Source organism: Centruroides vittatus, unplaced genomic scaffold, assembly GCF_030686945.1.
Source record: "Centruroides vittatus isolate TY-2023 unplaced genomic scaffold, ASM3068694v2 contig_877, whole genome shotgun sequence".
NCBI lineage: Eukaryota > Metazoa > Arthropoda > Arachnida > Scorpiones > Buthidae > Centruroides > Centruroides vittatus.
The window spans coordinates 500556-523088 of NW_027122569.1; the positions used below are offsets into that span (position 1 = coordinate 500556).

General features: G+C 32.1%; 2 protein-coding genes across 4 annotated transcripts in view; one reads left to right on the top strand and one right to left on the bottom strand.

Annotated features, from left to right (window-relative positions):
- Positions 1-8296, bottom strand: part of LOC136983158 (pleckstrin homology domain-containing family F member 2-like) — a 30979-nt gene extending 22683 nt beyond the window's left edge. Inside the window, exon 1 of one of the 3 annotated variants that reach the window (XM_067279810.1) lies at positions 8208-8296. In XM_067279810.1, coding sequence (XP_067135911.1) covers positions 8208-8223 — 16 coding nt within the window. In that variant the 5' untranslated portion in view covers positions 8224-8296. Of the gene's footprint in view, positions 1-2504; positions 2563-7737; positions 8146-8207 lie in introns of those variants that run through there. The other 2 variants (XM_067279811.1, XM_067279809.1) reach the window with 2 other exon arrangements.
- A 2932-nt stretch (positions 8297-11228) lies between these two features.
- The window catches only part of LOC136983144 (protein AATF-like), a 32865-nt gene continuing 21560 nt past the window's right edge, over positions 11229-22533 (top strand). The window contains exons 1-5 of the mRNA XM_067279782.1: positions 11229-11313; positions 11357-11455; positions 11561-11716; positions 16645-16765; positions 20370-20524. Coding sequence (XP_067135883.1) covers positions 11374-11455; positions 11561-11716; positions 16645-16765; positions 20370-20524 — 514 coding nt within the window. The 5' untranslated portion in view covers positions 11229-11313; positions 11357-11373. The remainder of the gene's footprint in view (positions 11314-11356; positions 11456-11560; positions 11717-16644; positions 16766-20369; positions 20525-22533) is intronic.

A 22533-nucleotide genomic window follows, 5' to 3' on the forward strand; every position in this document is an offset into this window, starting at 1 on the left:
AACATAATGTACATTAAAACATTTAAAAACTATCAAAGTTTCACATTTGACCATTACAACTTCTCAATGCACATAATTTGTGTAGCATGGCATACATATGACTAATACTCAAATTCTTTCAAAGCTCACTATGGCATAGCCATTGTCACTTCACCCAAAGCAGTCACAGTTCTGCAACTCTTGCTGATTACTCACGTTGCAGAATGATAAAAGACTCTGACTTCATAAACTTCAGAACACAAAATGCCTTCTGTATTGGAGTCACCAATTTTGTTTACGGCACTTCTTAAAGGTAGTAGATGATAGTACATTTAAATGCAGAGGTGAAATGAAATTTGGACAATTACTCTATTGATTGTGTACCTTGAACAATTCACAGATAATAATTAACAAAATTACAGTAATTTAAAATGACATCATTCATTTTGGAAACCTAATGTAAATATAATAATAAATTTTAATCATACAGCTTTACTATAAGTATTACAACAGTTAAATATGAATATTCAAAATGTTTTCCATATTATTGAAATTTTAAAAGTTTAGTTCCTAGAAGGTTATGCAATAATTAATCATTGAAAAACAATTTTTAAATTATCCACTTATTGCTAAGTACTAAAACTGTTAATCATATTGAGCTTAGTTTAACAAATCAAAATATCATTAAAATGAAAATTCTTTACTAATAAATGACCAGTTAGAATATATATTTTGAGTATCAAAAGCAGCTAGGACAATGAGTAGCCTTTACCAGACATAAAATGAAAAACTTATCAATTTTAGAACAACAGCATTATACAAAAGCTATAAACCAGAGGTGGGCAAGCAAGAGTTCAGTGGGAGCCGAAATGTAGGTTTTGCAAAATGCATGGGAGCCGCAGTTCTGTACTATTGTGGCGGATAGTATGGTAAGGCAGGGAAGGATAGGGTGTCCCCATCTGGGTCGAGAACTTGTTTTAAAAGAATAGATTTGAAATGACAATTTAATTTATTGCACCAACTTGGAAATAAATTACTAAATATTACATATATATAATTACATATTTTCACAAAATTGTGGAAATAATTTCTGCTTTTTATTATTATATTTACAATTTTAACACTTTCAGCAAGAGCCATATGTAACTCAAAAAGAGCCACATTTGCCCATGTCTGCTATAAACCATAAACATGCATTCGAATAGAATAATTTGCAATTCTAACTTCATTTTCATCACACTATTTTATTAGTTGGCATTGTCTTTTTTTGAGGAATTTTTTTCACCATTTTTCAAATCGTAAAATGACTTTTGACACTCAGACAAATGTTGTTTCCAAAAAACTTTCCATTAAGGCCTTATCTTTAATCATAGAATTAGTACTAGTGAAAGCAAGATTGGAAAGAGCAATGCTTTCACAACTTTAATAAAAAAAGTAGCCAAAGTCAGTTAAGTGAGAAAAGCTACAAATCATGAATATTCCTGCTACTTCTCATCAGAAGTTAAACAGTAAGATTCTCAGATTCCAGTAGTATTCTGGTTAAATGCTGTTATCTAACCCCATTTAGAACAACCAGGTTAAAGTTCTGATTAACATCAAGTCCAGCAAATAATCATAAAACCAGCCAAATCAAGAAATAGCATCAAAAAAGACTATGTAGATGGAGTCGGCACATTTTACCTACTTTTAACATTTGAACAAACTTAAATATAAGCTACAAGTCTAAAAAAATTGCTGCTATGTTTATTGTCAAGCTATTAAATATCTTGCGACACAATTAACCAATTTAGAAGGTTTACCATTATTAATACCTACTAAGCTTTCATAAAGAAGTCTGAGATTTAAAAACCGAGAAGACACAGTTGGTGGTTTTATATATGGATTCCAAAGCCCTGGCAACAACCACCCCAAAGTGAAAATAATAACACTGGAAAAGGAGGCAGAAATTTTGTATTATATTTCAATATAAATATATATTAATATAAAATAAATGCCTTAATACATGCATTATTACATTAATACATAAATGCCATACAAACATTTATGAAAAATAAGTTTTAATCTAAGCAAAATCTTTGTAAAATTAATTTTATAAATCAATCTAGTTCAATTATTGTTAACTGGACTTTACTATTAATAAAATTTCTTTAATTTACATCTACAGTATTTCTTAATGTAATTTCAGAATCATCCAATTTTTAATATGATAACTAAATATTTTTTATGCGTAGTTTTACATTAATAGGACAGGTCACAGATGGTCGACAGCAGTAAAGTGTCAAAGGACCAGTTTGTTTCGCAACCTAACTCTTCACTTACTTCATATGTTGTATTAAATAAATTTTACTTTCCAAATTGTTACTAATAAATTCTTTAAATTAATTTAAAAAATAAAACGTGTGACAATTACAATACAATTTATAAAAAATTTAAAATTTGTTTATAAATCAATTTTGCATGCAACACCTAAAAATTTTTTAACATTTTCACACTTAAAATTATACAGTTTAACTGAATTTTTTCACCTGAACGAAGTCTGTAACTTACAAATCGATATCGAAAGCCCATTATTCACATTAAAGAGTATATTCCTCTTATCATATCACCTTTTGCAAACTTCCAAACTAACTAATACGCAGATAGAATTTAATAAGTATCATGTTTCATCCAAAATATAAAATATCGAAAATTCATCTGGCTTTTCATTTAAAACTTAACAGCTAAAGAATAGTTAAAATCTGAAGATACTATTACACTGCATTTATAGCTCTTAAAATATTTAATGTATGCCTGTTAAATCAGCAGAAACTATAATTTTCTACAATAAAATTAGCATCAAATTATCATCGATAGGTTGTATTTATTAAATTCGCATTCACGGTATCAAAATCTGGTGTAATGAAATGAGTAAATTATTATTAATACTAGCTACTTAATTTGCTTCCTTAATCTTAACCATTATCAGAATATTGATATACTGATTAGTTAACTATAATTCAAATATTGATCGCTGCATTACACCCCGTGTGATAAATCCAATTTTTTTGCTACAATTAAGATAAATCTTCAATTTTACCTTTGTCAAATAGATAATTAATAAATACTTTTTATAAACACTGCTGTGATAAGGAAATAGATAATACAACAACAATTATATTTATTATATCTTGATAACATAATGATCCAAGTAAGCGACGTAATAGAAATATGTAATTATTATAAACGCTAAACTGCAATTTTCTCTGTATTTGATTTCGTAACTGCAGCTTTAAACTGAAAACTTATGAATAATTCAAAAAGACTGTAGATTCGTGGGATAATAATTTGTATAATTTAATACTTATTCAGCATTTTTATGTATTTGACAATATAAGGTAAAATATATCAAAATATTTAGTTTGTGATGTGTTAATGTGCATAACATTCACTAAAAATTTTTGTTTGTTTCCTGGAAGATGTAATTAGCAGTTCCTGTAAAGCTAGGCATAAAAAAATAAGAGATATTTGTGTGTTATTTTTATAACTAACTTTCTTTACTTCTATCAAAATAAAGTGATAATTTGAGAAAAATCATCTTTCTAATAACCAGACAGGACAAACAAAGCATTGCTAAATCAATTTAGTTTTGGTTTACATTTAACAAAATATTAATTATTACGTTAATAATGAAAATTGCATGTTTTTTGCAATAGTTTACTATATTCCTGTATAATTACTATTCATGTAGAACTATAATACATAATTTTATTGACAGAAATATGAAATTCTTCATAGATTCAACTTTAATCCCATTACATTAGGAACAAAAGTAAAAATTACACGAAATCTTTCGATGCAGAATGGACTTTGAAATTACAAAGTTTTTCTTCTTTAAACTGTACACTCCACCACAATAAATTAAACATAGCTATTATTTTATTACTCAATACATTATCAGAATTATTTTCCAATATTCAAGGCAATCTCCTAATATACACTGATAATTAATTCTGTTGCATTATTGCACTATTAGAAACAAAAGTCTTAATGCTAAATATGCATTACTTAAAGCAGTAAACATGGTAATTAAAAATAAAATATTTGTGTTTCTCACTATCTTAACAGGTAGTTGGCCTCAGATCCCGTTACAGCCTCCTATCATCGTTGTCATGAGGAGTGTGCCTCTATCCCTGTGATTTAAGGGATAGAGACATATCTTAACAAATGCTTAGTTTTAATTATTTATTAGTGTTAATTCTCATTAAAAAATAATTTGAAATGCACTCAAGTTTAAAAATCAATTAAAATTCAAAACTTTAACCTTATAAATTCTTCTGAACATGTAATATTCTTTTATATTTTGATACAAACTTCATATTATTTAAGATAAATAAATAGCTACTAAATTATAAGCATTATTTACAGAAAATTACTTTTAATGTTTAAAATTAATATATAAAATCATCAGTATGCTGATGATATAAGCCCTGAATACATAAATATACATGTGAGATGGTATACCATGACAACACTAATGCAGGAGTGCATAACTTAAAGCATTGCCTCAAATTACATCATTAAATCCCATATGGCTACATTTAGCTATAAAAAATTGGGTGTATGAAAATCTAACTACACAAATACCATATTAAACTTAAAAACATTACAAGAATTTTAATTAAAATAGTCTTAATATGCATATTAAATATTTAAATGGACTATTGATACAAAAATATTTGTCAAAATTACACGAAGGGCCACATGCAGTCTACGAACTATGTCGTGCAACTGATATAAGCCAACACGTGTCGAAATTAACTATCAAACAGCTGTATCTTAACATTTAAACTGACACGAACACGTTGCAACAACTTTTACTAAAAATTACCTTTGAACTGTATATTTTATAATTTAACTGCAATTTTTTTAAAAATAATAATCATTAAAACCATATTTCAATACAGAAATTACAAAGCTACTTCATATAAAATTTCCAATGCATCAAATTTCATAACAGTACGTCCGATATTATTGATGATGAAACAGGTTTTAAATATGAAAGATATGTTAAATGATGATAATAGAAGTAATGCAGGATAAAGTCAGAAATTTATTTCCTTGCAGACATTTTCAGATGTATATCATCTCAGCATTAACTACTTTTTCATTACAATTAAAAATGAACCAAAAATCCGTTGATTCGGTTAAAATAATTTTCAACCCTCTCTAAATTTTAGGTCAACAGGTTTTAATCTTTCTTAATTAATTCAAATGACCCAGTAATATTGGAAGATATCTGTAATCATACATTCACATATATAGCAACAAAGGACATAATAATGTTAAATGTATGAGAGCATCTTCAGGAAAGCATAATTAAGAATGTGACAAATTATAAAATAATTTCATGACTAGAGCATTTTGTACTTTTAAAAGAACATCCTGAATATAATGCGTAAGATAAGAGTCTTCAGATATTAAACTTTATCTTCAGGATATTCCTTTCAAAAGTTCAAAATCCATTATATATTATAGAAAAAGCATATGGAGAATGTACTAAAGTATTTAAAACATTTTGTAATGCATTTACTTATTTATATAATTGATATTTTATTAAATAAACAACTCAAAATGTAATGATCATTCAAGAAAATATAGAAATAGTTATTGCAACAGCATAGAATTGTAAATCATTTATTAGCACTCTCAAGTAAACACCACCTCTAGATACAATATAAAAATGTTCTCATATTAAAGAAAATTCAAATTAAACCACCTGCCAAATTATCGGGCTGTTATATGGGCAAGTTAATGATTAGAAATTAATTAATCTGTCTAGAGGTAGGCAGTTATGCCGTCATCTCGCATTAATTTTAATAATTAGCCTGATAACTTGGCGTATCGTTTGGTTTGAACTAACTTATAAATCAAGTTTAGAGAGGTCGATATAGATCATGTTCTAAAATGAATAATTATTGTTTAAGAACAGAAAAGGGCAGAAAACTGTTTATTTTTATTTAAAAATTAGTGATATAACTCGACAAACATAATTTAAAAATAAGTTTCTCTTAAAAACAGTAAATCATTCAAGAATGGCATATTTTCAATAGTCCAAGAATTTTTCATAACATATTGATTCACTCGAGCATGGATGAATCAATATCTTGGAGTCACTAGTTTACATGCAGAGCATATATGACCTCATTTTACAATCAGTTTAAATAAGAAATTCAATAAAATTAAAAAAAATAAACCACAAACACTGCTAAACCTTCCTCAAATTTCTACATTTTATAATTTTATAACTAAGAATAAAAAAATACATATATATAACTTCACATACAAATTGATGACATATAATCAATCAAACAGAAAATTGTAGACAATTTCAATTCTAAAAAGTTTTGAAATTATTATATTTTAATATATTAACAAAAGAAAAAGTTGTATAATAGATTAATCAAATCAGGATATGATTCATCACTTCCCAATATTTAATAAGAATTTATAAATTAAAGAGCTAAATACTATAATAAAAATTATAATAGTAACATAATTAATAAAACAAAGGATCATACAAAGCCACAAACATTATTTAAACAGTAAAATAAACTTTGTAGAGTTAATCAGAGTTAAATGCAAAACTTACAGCTACAGACATTAAATTTCAACAGTAAAAAACAACATTTATTTTGTTATTACGTACTTAAATTTTAATCAGCTTTATATAAGCATATAAAAATAAATTTCGTATGAGGTTATTTTACTCTGACACATGCTCAAAATTATTATTACATTGCTATAAACCAATGGTTCTCAAACTTTTTCGATCCACTGCCCCCTTTGTTCCATAAAGTTATACCCAACGCCCCCTAACCCATCAGTGACCCCAACTTTTGCCTTTGGTCACCGTTCAGTACCCTGCTTCCAGCACCCCCTAGATTTACTCATCGCCCACTTTGAGAACCCCTGCTATAAACTTGCTAGGAATCACAATTACGGTTTAGATCGCAGTGCCCGAACTACGATCTCTGGGTCAAATCCAGTCGCCAAATATATTGGACGAATCACTTATAAAACGAGAAAAATGGGACTATGTTTGGCCAAACCGCAGTATTATTGGGCTATAACAAGACTAACTTAACAATTAGATATGAGGTAATTCGACTAGAGGCGAGCGGTTAAAGACGGAATTTGTACGATCTTTTCGTACACACAGAATATATAAAATCCAGTAGAGTTACACCTCCGAACGAGACAGTTGGGACCTTACCGGAATTACAGACCACACGGAACCAGCTCACCTAAAATCTTTGCCCGAGTTATGCACAATTTGTCCCGACAATCAAAAGTACGGGCACCGCAGATTTAGATCATTTACTTCATAAGATACTTATTATATAAATATTTTACAAAGCAAATTGCCATAATAAATAGCAAATATTTATTCAACGAGTATCAAGATCCATATATACTTACAGTCGAGGCTTATTCGCAAAAATTGTGGCGCACTATTCGGATGCAATCTCAAGAAGTAAAGTTTCTAATTGCAGTCAGTTTTCGAAGATGCATTTCCGTCCGTGCCCTTCGTCGATTTGACCGAAAGAAGAGAGCACCCGGGTCAAACCGACGAGGGGCACAGTAACAGTAAAATAAGCTTATTTTACTCTTACATAATTAAAATTTAACGTTTCTAGCTTTAAATATAATTAACTCTAGTAAATATCACCGACACATGTAACATAAGTAAATATACATATAAAAAAATTAATTACATACAATCTTTTTCCACCATGTTAAAGAAGGAAGACAAGTGTTTACGTTGGTGTAATTCTCGACTGAAATATTCTATTAAGAAACTAGTGGAAAATATGTAAAGAGCAGGATGTGACGCTTGAATGTTCGTCGAATTATTATTATTATATTAAACCAATCGCTTGTAAGTTTTAATCAAAATCATTAGTCATTGCTGAATGAATAATTCTGACGTTATTTTTACGTAAATTGCTCCGTTTCGTCACCAAATACGCCAATTTTTACTCATAATCAAACGTGACACTTGTCTCAGTGGGCGTTGCTCGACAACTTTTCTCGTTATTTTTCCCTTTTTCTCCGTTAATTTATAAATATTTCCGTGGATTTACTTGCCGTAACGTTAACTAAACTTATATAATCCCGGTTTTCTACATTTTTCGTACGGATACGTTCTTTATTTCGTGTTTTAAACGTTATTGATATAAGTGACTTACCTAGTCTATCCACCATCTTGAAAAACTAGTTTGAATTGTACTCTGGTCATGTGATTAGAATTTTGATCGTCTGGTTTTAAAAATTATTATTATTTCTTCTTTTAATAATTTTTTAATATTATTCAAGTGAAGAATTAAATTTATTTTACTTTTAAAACGTACTTTTTTTTAAATATTTTAAAATTAATTTTTTTTATTAATCATTCTATATATAATTTTTAAAGTGTAATAAATTTCCGTTTCTCTCATTATTTTGTGTATATTAAATTTCTGTTTCTTAATCGATGTTCGGATTATTAAACTCGTAAATTTATTTTTATTACAGTAGGTTAAACGACTCGAAACATCACGTGACGTCGTTAATTGCGAATATTAAAACTTGTTTCTTTTACTCTCAACATTCATTTTAGCATAATTATCCTTGAAAAAATGTTATTAATATACAAAATTCTTTAAATTTTATTTTAATATTGAATGATAATATATACATATATGCATAAATGATTTATACTGGACGTCGCCATATTTAGTCCTTATCTATTATCCACAATTTATACTGTATTTTAAAGTGTCTATTTATTTACATAATCTATGCAAATGTATAGGATATAGAAATAAATATATTAATAATGGGCATAAATAAGTGCAATATATATTATAAATAAATAAAATATCACCATCAGGACTAAATATGGTAGATTAGCTTGTTCACTAATGTGAATTTTTTAATCATTTTGTTATCAAAACAATTAAAATACTGTTTACTATTATTATTTATTTAACGGTATTGATGCATAAGTCTTTAAAATTAGACTAGGGCTGATTGTAAATAGTAAGCAAACCAAGAGAATATTTCGTTTCGTCTGTAATGTACAGTATTAAACTGCGGCGACCAGTAACTTGTCACAGACTCGACAGATGGCGCCGTTCCTCTAGAGGCCCCCATAGCCTCATACACGAGAACTCGATTATTCCGGTGGATTCTGGGATACCTTAGTTTTGTTGGATGTTAACAGCTAGAATACGTGTAGCTGTAACGTGTACTGTACTTGTACCGATTTTTCACGAATAAATATTGTTATAGTTTTAATGGTAGCCGTGGACTTTACTTAATTCCTTTTGCTCCATCTCGATAAGCGACGTCCGTGTAATGATGGAAATGGATGGGCGATGAACCGACAGTCCTTTGATTCCACGTGTGATCCGCCATTGCCCTCAAAACTGCTTATTTGATAACTCAGCTGCTTATAATTTAAATACAATTCCGCATTACAGTTTCCTTGCACTTTGCAAATATCACGCGATTTTTTATATGATTGATCAATCGTAAAAACATGAGAATAATCGTACCGGACGGTTGGATAGCAGAGGCGATAAACTCAACAGTAGTTTCTCTGAGAAACCCGGATTTGAATCTAGGTTTATTCCGAAACTTTTAAGGGTTGGCTGATTCGGAAATGCCAGGTTTCATTTCTCATGTTATGTCGTTCTACTGTAAACCGTGATAATCATGGGTTATATTACGCCCATAATGATCATGCATGATGAGCATAAAAAAAGCCCTTAGTACATACGATCGTAGCAACAAGATCAGCATAAAATCAAATTTATTTATTCATTTAGTTTTTTTAAGATTGTGCTGTTTCTGCCTTTAAAAATATTTATAACAATAAACTAACTGTTATAAACCGGTAAAAAAAATTAATTATTTTAGTTTATTTTCCATAAAATTACACGATTCATCAACGTAAAGAAGAGTTTTTTATATTTTTTTATCACAGTTTTTCTAACTACGGAGTAGTATTTTTAAGTCATAAAACGTTAATAACACAAAATACTTCTTCATAAGTATATGTATAAAATAGAATGCTTAATTGTTTCCTACACAATACCAAACCACTTGACTGATCTTGCTCAAGTTTTTCACAGTTACTCTCTAAGACCATGTGAAAAATATAGGCTACCATGAAACCCGATCATCCTCTATTTTCCTCTTTTTGACACTTTATGATAATTTAAATTGAATGTATTATTATATTGCGTAATTAAGCACCGAGTAATAATTGAAGGTAACACACGGTTTGTGGTTCACATTCTTAGTGATAGGGTCTTTATGATTTGGAAGCTCCGCCGCAATAATGCTGACAACTTGAGTCAGCCTAAAATAATTAAACTTTTGATATGATTTTAATTATAATGTTTTCCCTTATTACTTTTTGTCCGAACAACGCTGGGCACACTGCCAATAATCGGGACGAAGACCGACATATCCGGTCGAACCCCCTGGAAAATTCCTTGGGATTTTTCGAACCGTCCGGATGGATCCCCAGAGCAAATGTCTGCCACCTTGACCGCTCGGCCATCCGGCCGTCATTCTTTTCGTTTCTTGAACACTAAGAGGGCCTTTTTAGCAGGCCTATTATGGGTTCGCCAAGACTACAATGGGGTTACCGGATGATGAGAGACGGAGTCCGACACATCTGGATGGATTCCCACCGAAAAATTCTCGAGGTTTTTCGACCCGTCCGGATTCGATTTCCCGAGCGCTAGGATGCAGCTTTAACAGCTCGGTCATCTGACGGCCGGATGGCCGAGCAGTAAAGGTGGCAGCCTACCGCTCTGGGGGACCCGGGATCGAATCCGAACGGGTCGAATAATCCCCAGAAATTTTTCGGGGGTGGTCCGTTCGGATATGTCGGGTCCCGTCCCTCACCACCCGGTCGCCCCATTGTGGGCCTGGCCGAACCCATAATGGGCCTACTAAAAGAGGCCCTCTTAGTGCCCACAGGGCGGAAAGAGTTAAAAAAAAAAAAAAAAAAAGCTCGGTCATCTGGCCTTTCGTAAAAACAATATTTTAATATGAATTTGAAACAAATATAAAAAATGAATTAATATGAATTTATTAAAATGTAAAAATAGTCATCAGTAATTTAGAAATTTTCAAAGTTATTGTCATAAATTATTATTTTTTAAAGTTATTCTCTTGAATTTAAAATCTTAGCAGCGCCTCTACTGTCTATTTTTCAAACAACACTCAAGTACTTCCTAACCACGTGGTTTCACATACTTTACTATTTTGAGTAATATTTAAATATAATAACTTTATAAAGATTATTTAAATATAAAAACGATTACAGAAAGAAAGAAAGAAAGATTATTTAAAATCATGACATCTCTTGCAGAAGAAATAGCTGCACTTATAAATCCAGCACCAACGTTAATAGAACCGGAAGATAATGTAGATTTTGGTTTGTAAACATTATTTTCTCTTGTATTATGCCTTTTTATAATTGTAATATAAGAAAATAAGGAAGAAGTCTTTAGATTTTTAAATATTTGTTAATATTTTGTAGATACTAAAGCTACGGTTGTTGAAAAATATGAAAAAGACGATATACCAGTTCATCAAAGTCAATTAAGAAAGAAAACTGCTCAAATAAATTTAGGTTCAAAATATGCCGGCAAAAAGATATCTAGAAAGAAGCTGCAAGAAGAATATTCTGAATCAGGTAGATTTTAACAGTAAATTTATAACAGCTCGCTGTACACTCAAGTCCTGATGATGGACTTGGTGGCCTGAAAATTCATGGGAATATCAAATCTGCTTTGTTGGAGCTCCTTTAAATTTTAAAATCCTTATGTTGTTTATGAGCTTTAACTGAGGTGTTATGGTGGTAAGCCTGTGCTCAGATAAGCTGTGTGCAATGATTAATCTGTTCTCATCCATGTGTAACATTGCAGTTGTAGGAAAACAGATAGAAATGGTTGAGTATATTCTCTGAATGAATCCCAGTTATTTATTACTCCACATCTACTAATTACATATAATAAACAAATATACTGTACTGGGTCACATAGGGGATGATCCAGCTTATGTCAACATTTCGACAAGAGAGAAAGAGATAGACTCCATTTGACATCACTTGAGTTATAGTCAACATTGTGTTGCCGGCTGCCACATAACTTTGTATCATTCAGTTAATCACATGTGCTCAGCCTGCAGCTGATAGCTCATCTGCTAATATTTGTTTGCAATGTAAAAATAATCATAATGTACCTTTAGGTTAACTAAAGGCACATTATGATTATTTTTAACTGTATTCTATATTGCAAGCTACATTATTTAATATTCATTCCATAAAATATATATATTCAGTTTTGAATTTTATACTGGTCAGTAGCCTGACAAAGACCAAGTTTTGGTCGAAAACGTTAGTTTTTATCTAAAGCTATTTGTACTGGGATATAAAAAGGTTTTTAGAGTGTTAATATATACATTTACAATGGCTTTGCAGTTATCACTACTATACTTCTGCTGCTCTAATTGAGCATGGGTATAGTACTGATATGCAATACTGCAATATACTCATACTCATATTTTATTTTTTCAACACATTGGTTACAAAGCATTTTGGGTGCCACAATAGGTATAACCAGTGGTGATATTCAGCGGGTTCGCACAGGTTCGGCCAAACCCGTTGTTAAAATTTTCAGTTTTCCAAACCTTGTTAAACTCACAGAACATTTCTCAGTGGTTTTGTTTTTTTTTAAAAAATACATTAAAATATATGTATTATACTCTGTAATACTACTAAACTAGAGCCTTATACCCCGTTTGCACCAAGCATTTCAATTTAGATTATGAGCAAGGTCGGGGACTATGTCTTGGTGCGATCTCTCTCAACCGTTTTAATCTCGACCGAAACGAGGTTTAATCACAATCGATTCAAGAGAGTTCTTGAAACTAGATCCAGTCTTAAGAGAGATCCCACAATCTCACGCGCGCAAGATAACACAAGATGGCTGTGGAAGACGTGTCGGGCTATGGACAGCAAAATAAAAAGGTTATTGTATTTCGAGAGATGATGACATCTGTCTATTATCAGCAGTGCCATTTGGGGTAAAAAATTTCTCTGCCTCAAAAAAAAAAAAAAAACAAAGGTCAACAGCAGTAATATACTATTGTTACCTGTCTTCGTCCAGGGCTCGTTACGTTCCAAATATGCCACTGATTATTAGATATATCGCAAGAAAAGGTATTGTATTTATTTCTAGCCAAAACTTCCATTTTGTTTGTCGGTGATTGTCAGGGAAAAATTTTCTGCTAGCGAACCCTTTGTTAACTATTTCGAATATCACCACTGGGTATAACCCAGTACAGTCTCAGTCAATTAATACATAATGCAGATCCAGTACAGTTAATTGATACATTACAATTGGAATAAGTAACAATTGATTCAATAATATACATAAGTTAGCAGGAGAAGAGAAAAAAATAATAATAATAAAATTGGGTATATAAGAAAGTTACATAAGATTCTATACAATAATATACAGAGTAATATACAGGTTAAAAATTTACAACAGTAGTATAGTATACATACACATGAGGGTAACTAAACGCAGTCACATAACGATTCACAAATGTCATGAGAGAAAATAATCACAGTAGAATAGATTCATATCCAAGTGTATGCATGTGGATAGGTACAATTACGCCAATTACATTAACACTTATGAGACAAATTACAATTACAGATTGCAGTTATAATTATAATTACTAATATCAATTACAGACTACAGTTACAAATTGCAGTTTCAGTTACGATTACCACTTACACTTACTGTATCAAGGCCCAAGCAGAAGGTGTTAGTTGAATGCTCTTACAGTGGTCCTTTCAAAATAAATGTTAACGAGCATCATAAATGTATCATAAGTCTCTCTGTTATCGAAGACTTTGTCACAGTTGGTTGGCCAAGTACCACCATAAGCCTCGATTGTTGTCTTTAACTGATGTCTTTCTGACTCCAACATGGGGCAGTCAAAGATGTAGTGCTGACTACCGTCAGCAACCCCACAGAGGGAGCAGTTGAAGTTGGGCATGTTCTTGAATCATGCTAGATAAGAGTTGAAAGTTTCATGGTTGGTCAGGAATTCACTAATACGCTGGCTAACTGTAATGCAAAGTCATTGTTTTCCATTTCATTGCAGAAGTAGATACAAACTGCCAGTTCATTGGGAGTTGAAACTATCTCAACTTTTGCCAAACTTCAGTTCATTCAACCAATCAACTTTCTTATCTAGAGTTTGTTTATATAATCATCACAGCAGTGAAAGTTATAATATAGTAATATTATTTATTATTATTATTATTATGTTGGGTTAGGTGAGATATACTCAGTTAACACTGGTGGCTGTGTACTATGCCGGACCAAAGTCAAGGCATAGTAACCAAAACAGAAATTAAAGAAGTGTATCAGTGTGTGTGTCTGTATTCAGGAATTTTCTCACAATATGACATGTATTCAATATAGTGGCCTTCTGTAGTGTGATGTATGTGTTTCTATTCAATTGTAATGTGCCCAGGCTTTTGTGTAGTGTGTGTGGTATCACACCTGTAGAGGAGAGAACAACAGGTACAATAAGCACCCTATCCATCCTCCACAGATGCCTTATTTCCTGGGTGAGTTCTGTGTACTTGCTAATTTTTTCAGTGCATGCGTTTTGTATGTTGTGAGTGTTTGGAATGGATATGTCTATAATGTATGTGATTTTATTGTGTTTGTCAATGAGTGTGATGTCTGGTCTGTTGTGGTAAATTGTTTTATCTGTGATTATGGCTCTGTCGTAGTACATTTTGTGCGTGTTGTTTTCCAATACTGTCTGTGGAATGTATTTGTAGTATGGTTCGTGGATGTCTACTAATTTGTGTTTCTTTGCAAGCTCTTGGTGTATTATATTTGCTACTTGATTATGTCTATGTAAATAATCTGTCTGTGTCAAGAGCTTGCAACCAGAGGTGATGTGTTGTATAGTTTCTGGCATGATGTGACATTTTCTGCATGTGTCATTTGTGAGTGTTGCATCTTTGAGTATGTGTTTTCTGTAGTTTTTAGTATTTATGAGTTGATTCTGTATGGCGATCATGAATCCTTCTGTCTCCCCAAAGAGGCATCCCCGAGCTAACCAGCTGTTTGACGCAGTTTTGTCAACAAAATCCTGGGCCAGATCATAAGGATGCCTGCCATGGAGTGCCTTTCGAGCCCACAATTGCTTAATGGTGTCTATGCTTTTTATATGTTGTGTTGTGTCCATATGATGTGAGTGTAAGTTTAATGGTGTGTTATTTGAGTCTGTTAGAGTTACTGCTTTATGTAATTGTGATGTTTCTTGTTTTCTGTAGAAAAACTCTCACAGTGACTGTATTTGTTTGTAGTGAAGGTTAACTATGTCAATCAGGCCACGTCCGCCATCTTTACGTGGAAGGGTTAATCTTTCTGTGGCGGATTTAGGATGATGTTGTTTATGCTTAGTAAGTGTTGTTCTTGTTTTCCTTTGGAGTTGCTCAAGATCTGTGTGAGTCTAATGTATAACTCCAAGAGAATATGTGAGTACTGGGATGACATGTGTTTATTGCTTTAACTGTGTGTTTTGCATTTAACTCTGTTCTGAGAATAGTATTTAACCTACTTTGGTAGGTTAAATGCTATTCTCAGAACAGGTTATTATTATAATTATTATTTAAAATACACACCAATACAATATTACTATTTGGTTAGCAATAATGTAATATATTTCTAAACTGATTACGTAAAGTTTAAATTAATCTATAAGAAATATCAATTGATTAAAATTATGATAAGTAAAATTTCCTCAATTTCATAAAAATACCACACATGTTTGAGGAAAATAATTTAAAATTGAGGAATATAAACTTTTTGACTAATCATGTTCTAGCTTAGTTTGTGTTATACAATGCAAACAACATGCATAACAATGCAAACAATAATTAGTGTTTGTAGCAGTTCATGTGTCAATGTGAATCTAGCTTAATTTCTTACCAGACATCTATGTTTAGTAGTAATTCTCTTTGTGCTTCCTATTCAATTTGACTAGAAGCAAAGATATTCATTGAATCTTAAAATTAAACTTTAAATAATCTACAGTTTTTTCATTGATTAATAAGAATTATATTACTTTATGGCATAATTAAATTATTAATAAATTCGAGATGGGAAGCAAGTTAGTCTGCATTTAGAATGATCATATTTCAAGAAATATGACCATTTAATGTAAGGAATAAGGAATTATTTAAAAATAAACAATACATTTGACTTGTTTTGTTACATGAATAATTTATTTATTTTTATTTTTTATTCTGCTTTATTCTGTGATGCAAAGTACAGTATATTGGCTTTAGAATGGTATAACGTAAACCAAAAATATTTGCCTTTAAGTATTTATGTAACTTCTAGACTTCTATATGAAGTTGATTTAAAGTATTTTAAGCTTGAGTATACAAGCAAGGGATTGTAAATTTATATCATTAACTTTAAAAAAAATTATTATTTTTGAATAAATGATTTAAAATGTTTGATTAAACAGAAAGTAAATTATAAATGCTTGAACAATTTATAATGAAAATGCTTATTCCAGAATCAATTAGTGATGCGGATGAGGAGGAGGAGGTTGACGATGACGATGACGACGACGACGAATATGAAACTGAAGACCTTCTAAAAGATAAAAGAATTTCTTTAAAAAAACAAGTTTTAAGGTATTAATTTCTGTTTTAATATCTTCATTAACAGAAAAATTTTTAGCCAATAATTTCTCTTAATTATTTAACACATTTATAGAAATTAATATAAATATTCAAACTTTCTAAGTCACAAATAAAATTTATAGGTCTGAATACATATATTGTATATTTAACTTTCTCCACCCTGTAGGCACTAAGTGGGCTGTTTTTTTAGCAAGCCCATTATGGGCTTGCTAAAAAAAGAATGTGAGCAACTAGTATGGTTATATCTGAATTAAATATGTTTAGAAGTGAAGAATCTGATGGGGATGGAGCACCAGGTGCACTTGCAACACATCCACGCAATAAGCAGGAGTTGCGAGTTTGAGTCTCACTCTGGGCTGATTCTTTTCTTCCAGAATTTTCTAAATTATTTAATAATAAATATTAATTTAATTATAATTACTAAATTTAATAAGAGCTGGCACTTAATGCCTATCTCTAGGCCAAATTAGTAGTTAATTATTAATATTAGTAGTAGTAGTATAAGATTTGAAACTGGAATTCGAACAACATGTTTAAAATTATTTTAAATTCCAAATTATTTAAAAATTGGAAACTAATTTTCATCATACATGCTACTGAAGTGATAAAAATATTGTTACATTTCCACAAATAAATAATACGACGTATTTGCTGGTGTAGAAATGTTAGCAACATGCTAGTGTTGCTTACGCTTTTTCTCATAGCACCACCTCGTGCGTACGAAATATTGGCGGCATCTTTCACGTTAATACAGTTGCCGGCCAGGCTGGCTTTGTATATTTCCAACGCTTCAGGGTTGCAAAGGTGTCAAACCTGATCTGACATTTTTACCAATTTGGCCCTATGCAGGTCGTCTTGTATTTCAGGGTCTGTGGCATAGGTAGCTAGGACAGTGGTATGCCTTTGGTTAGCGATATCATACCTGTGTTCCTGTATTCTTTCGCTTAGTGAGCGCTTCGTATACTAGATCATGCTGGAATCTGTGGTCTCTGAGAGGAACCATATAGACACCCGGTGCTCGACTTTCCTCTGTCCTGTCTTTGTCATTGCATAACAATCCATATATTGTGTTAGATCTCTTATATGTGATCTTTGTTCCTTTACGGTTAGCAATTTCTTTATAAATGGAACTTAGGTGGTGTTGGTTGTATTGCACCACTGTACGGGATTGGTTGCTACTATGATTGGGGATACTATGGGTGTCTACCTGTGTGCTGTATGTGTAGTGTGCTGTTAGTAGGTTGACATACTTGCACGATAAATTATGTATCATGCTTTGACCATACCTGTGCTTTACCAATGCACTTTAGTTCTGCCACAGTATCTTCTCATCTAGTGTGGTGCGTGTACGCCCTTCTAGTTAGCGCACGGAATGCAGAGATCTTGTAAGATAAAGGGTCCGCAGAGTTCGACGGAATAAATATTGGTACGTAGCAAGGTTTGTAATGTATGCTGGTTTGCACTCTGTCTGCGTCAAGGTGAAAGTTTACATCTAGGAAATGTGCATTTGTGTCACTCTTCTGCTCCAGTTTGACAGTAAGGCCATACAGGTTGTTGTTCATGTATTCCATGAAATCATTTACGTTGGACTCACTTTTCCAAAGAATGCAGATGCATCTACATACCTTTTATAAACTAGGATGTTGGGTAGGAATAGAGGTATGACCTTTTGCTCCAATTGTCAAACAACTAATTCGCACAAGTCTCCTGAGATGGGCTGCCCATAGGTATGCCCCGTTTTTGTAAATATGTAGAGTTCTTGAAGCGGAAGAATGAGGTATAGCATAGGATGTGTGTTAGCTCAATACATGCTTACGATGCATACCTGCCCCTTCACAGCTTAGTAACAGATCCCTGAGTGCACAGAAGCACTGTTGTATTTTAATCGAGAGGGTATAGGGAGACAAAATCAAAGACAGTAATGTATGCAACATCTGTTGCCTTAACTAGTCATAAACTATCAATTAGATCATTGGAATTCTCGACATTCCAATCATACCCCCGTAAGCGCTCAGATATAAAGTTGTGTACTGCATTGTCAAGCAACTTAGTAGGAGATCTGGATTTATACAGAATGGGTCTCAGGAAAGGTATCGGTTTATGTGTCTTTGCGAAAGCAAATAGCCTAGGTGTATCTGGCGAGGCAACCACTGCTCTGTTCAACGTCCAGGCCCTGGCCAAGGGAGTTTGTGTGAACCTGTTTAAGTATGTATCATTGACGGGTTCACAGTCAGTGTTCACGATGTACTGCTACATTAGTGATTTGTAGGTATCTTCCTTCAGTAAGACAAGCGATCTGCCTTGAGCACAATGACATGTTCATCCACCAACTATTTCCTGGATCTTCTTAGGAGGCGCCAGAACTCATCCTCTTGGGTCTGGTTGTTGGTAGTGCAGGTTTTGAGTGTGGTTTTCCATCTGTAATATTCCTCTTGGACTCCCATCATGCCCGTGATGAGGTTTTCGACTTCTGGAATCAGTTTTTCAGGTTGTATTATGGATTTACTTGGCACATACATAAGTCCATATGCCATAGTATGAATTAGGTAATTCGGGGGTGAGTGAGATATTGTTCCAACAGATTAACTACATGCTATAGATTTCTTTGCCAGGCTTTCGCTTACTTAAAATCCAAGAAAATTTCTTCTGATACTTTTTCTTCAGGTCTCGTTCCAGTATTTCTTGATAAGTTGTAACCTTTCCATTCACCTCATATAGTAATGCAGGGTTTTGCTCAAAGAGTTGATTCTCAACTCTAATTAAGCCATTGAGTTTAGAATACGTAATTTTTCTTGTTGCATGAACTGCTTTTCTTAAATGTAATGTTCTTAATTTCGGTAAAAGCGAATCATATTCTCTGGGAAGCCGTACTCAATATATTGACATAGGAAACACATCGCTCGCTTGGCATTTCTTGAGAAATGCTAAGAAACATCTGAAGCATGATTAAGTACATTCATTTTATTTTTATTTGCCAAACTGGCAACAGAATTTGTCAAAATGTTGTTCTTTGTTTGCAAGATTATGGATTTGGACATAAATATTTAGAGTTTACAGATTTTAATGAGTATTCTTATTCATTGGATCAGAAGTAGTACATCTGTAATTATTGCATTGCATTGTAATTAAACTAAAGTTGTATAAATAAATATATAAAAACAACGTTTAACAAGAATTACTGTTTCCGTTTATTCGTCCGTCGTTCGCTCCAGATGACAGTCCAATTTCACAATCACGGAGGCGACCTTTCCTTAGAGGCTACTGCCTCCGGAATAAAATGCAAAACAGTCAACTAGCGTCCTCTGGGCTATCGCCACTTTCACAAATTACAATTTAAGTAAAAAATATAAAAAGCATGGCCGACGGTAATACATTGTATAAATAAATATATAAAAACAACGTTTAACAAGAATTACTGTTTCCGTTTATTCGTCCGTCGTTCGCTCCAGATAAACTCAAAGTTGCCATAATCTAGTCTAAAACAGAAAAAAATGTAAATCAAATAATTTAAATACATTATACATTGTAATTAAAATACTATTTACTATAAATTTAGCTTTGATGATTTTCATCAAAGTTACAATTCTGCTTTCAGTGATAGAGAGAGATTATCCGAAGATCTTGAGAATATTGGAGATGAGGATATTGAAAGTGATCTGGATGAAGAGGAAGAAGATAAAAGCGAGGAATCTATTGATGAAGAGGAGGAGGAAGAAGAAGAAGATGACGATGAAGATGAAGATGATGATGGTTAGTAAATTTAAATTTTTATAATTTTTTTCAAATACAGTGGGTGATTGGTTAATGAACAGTTTGGACTGCAAACAAATTGGACTATGAACACTTTTGTGAAAGATTTTTATGTTCGGACAACAAACACTTTGCAGAATAGAAACAAGAAGAAGCGACATAAAATAATGAATATCAATTGATCTTCTCTTTTCTCCAGGTGACAATTCGAAACCTTCAGGACATGGGAGACGTCGACATTGAATCTCAACTCGATACCAATCAGATAGTATTCCTCCGAGCTTTGAAACTCTCTCTTGTAATTCCAGCCTTTTGTTTACCTTTCTGACAGAAAGAATTTTTTTATATCCTTTTTGAGACTGCTGGGCACTCATTAAATTTTGCATTGGATTTTATTTTCATAAGATGAGTGTTTAACTGTCTCATTGGACATTCATTAATGTTTTAACACCAAATATTGAGTTTCATCCGGGCCTCACATTTACATAATTTTTTTTTGTGTGCTAGTTGATTTCTGTTCTCTGAATTTTTGTGCTTTTCTGAACTGTATATTTAAAAAAGAAACTGATAATATTATGAAGCCTAAAAGGAGTGGAGTGTCAAGAACTGTGTTGACCATAGACACCAAGCAAGATATAATAGCCAAGGTAGAGAGTGGGCAGAAGATGTCTGATGTTGCTAGGTAGAATGACTTGAACAGATCTACAGTAGGCACAATCTTAGCTTAGAAAGATATAATCAAGAAGACTCAACTCTTCTTGATTATATCTTTCTTAGCAGCTAAAGGAGTAATGAAAATCACATTGGAGAAACAACAATGTGCCATCCATGAAAAAATGGAGAGATTGCTTTTAGTTTGGATAAAAGAAAAGGAAATGAAAAGAGATGTAATTAGAATGATTATCATTCATGAGAATACTGTAGAAATTTTTGAAGCACATGCCAAACCGTACCTATATCACAAAAGATGAGAAAAATATTCCTGGGCATAAACCCATGAAAGACCGATTGACGTTACTTTTGGGAGCTAATGCTAATGGTGATATGAAGCTTATCCCGCTTCTTGTCTATCACTCTGAGAACCCTAGAGCATTAAAAAAAGACTGTCAATGATGTGAAGATTAAATAAAAAGTTTGTGTTGTAAGCATCAAGGATTACCTTCAGACCAATGAATTGCCATTGAAAATACTATTGCTATTGGACAATGCACCAGGACACCCAAAAGATCTTAAAGGTAATTTGATGGAAGACTTTCTGCCTCTGAATACCACTTTGTTGATTCAGCCAATGGATCATGAGGTTATTGCGGGTTTCAAGAAATTGTACATTCGAGCACCGTTTCGTCGGTGCTTTGAAGCATGCCAATTCTCGACGATGACATTAAAAATGTTTTGTTAAGAAAAATTTGATATTCTTCAAGCTATCCAGCTCATTCAAAAGGTGTGGTCAGAAGTCACTCAACAACAGTTGAATTCTGCTTGGCAAAAGCTGTGTCCTCCTGCATTCAGGGAAACAGATGATGTCCTTGAAATTATGGATGAAATTATGACAACTGCTAGTGATCTGAAATTGGAGGTGAATGAAGATGATATTGAAGGGATCATAATGGAACCTAAAACTGATCTGATGATAGAAGAACGCCAAGAACTCTTGAATGAAGAACACCAAGAAATTCGGCAAGATATGTTTTCTTCTGAAAAAGAGGATTAATGTCGGTATCTGGTATTAAAGATCTTTTGAAGAAGTGAGTCTTGGAACAGATTATGTTCATTAACCAATTACCTACTGTATCTAATTTTATAAAATCAGATGCTTTTATACATTTAATTATTATTTTTTTGTAATTGATATGATTAAAGATCATCAAAATACATGATAGAGAGGTATCAAGTATAAAATATATAATATCAGAATGGAACTTCTATTTTATCACTTATAAAACCAAAAGTGTGAATATATTTCATCTTCATATTTTGTATTTATTAAATGGCTAAGACAGTTAAAGCAT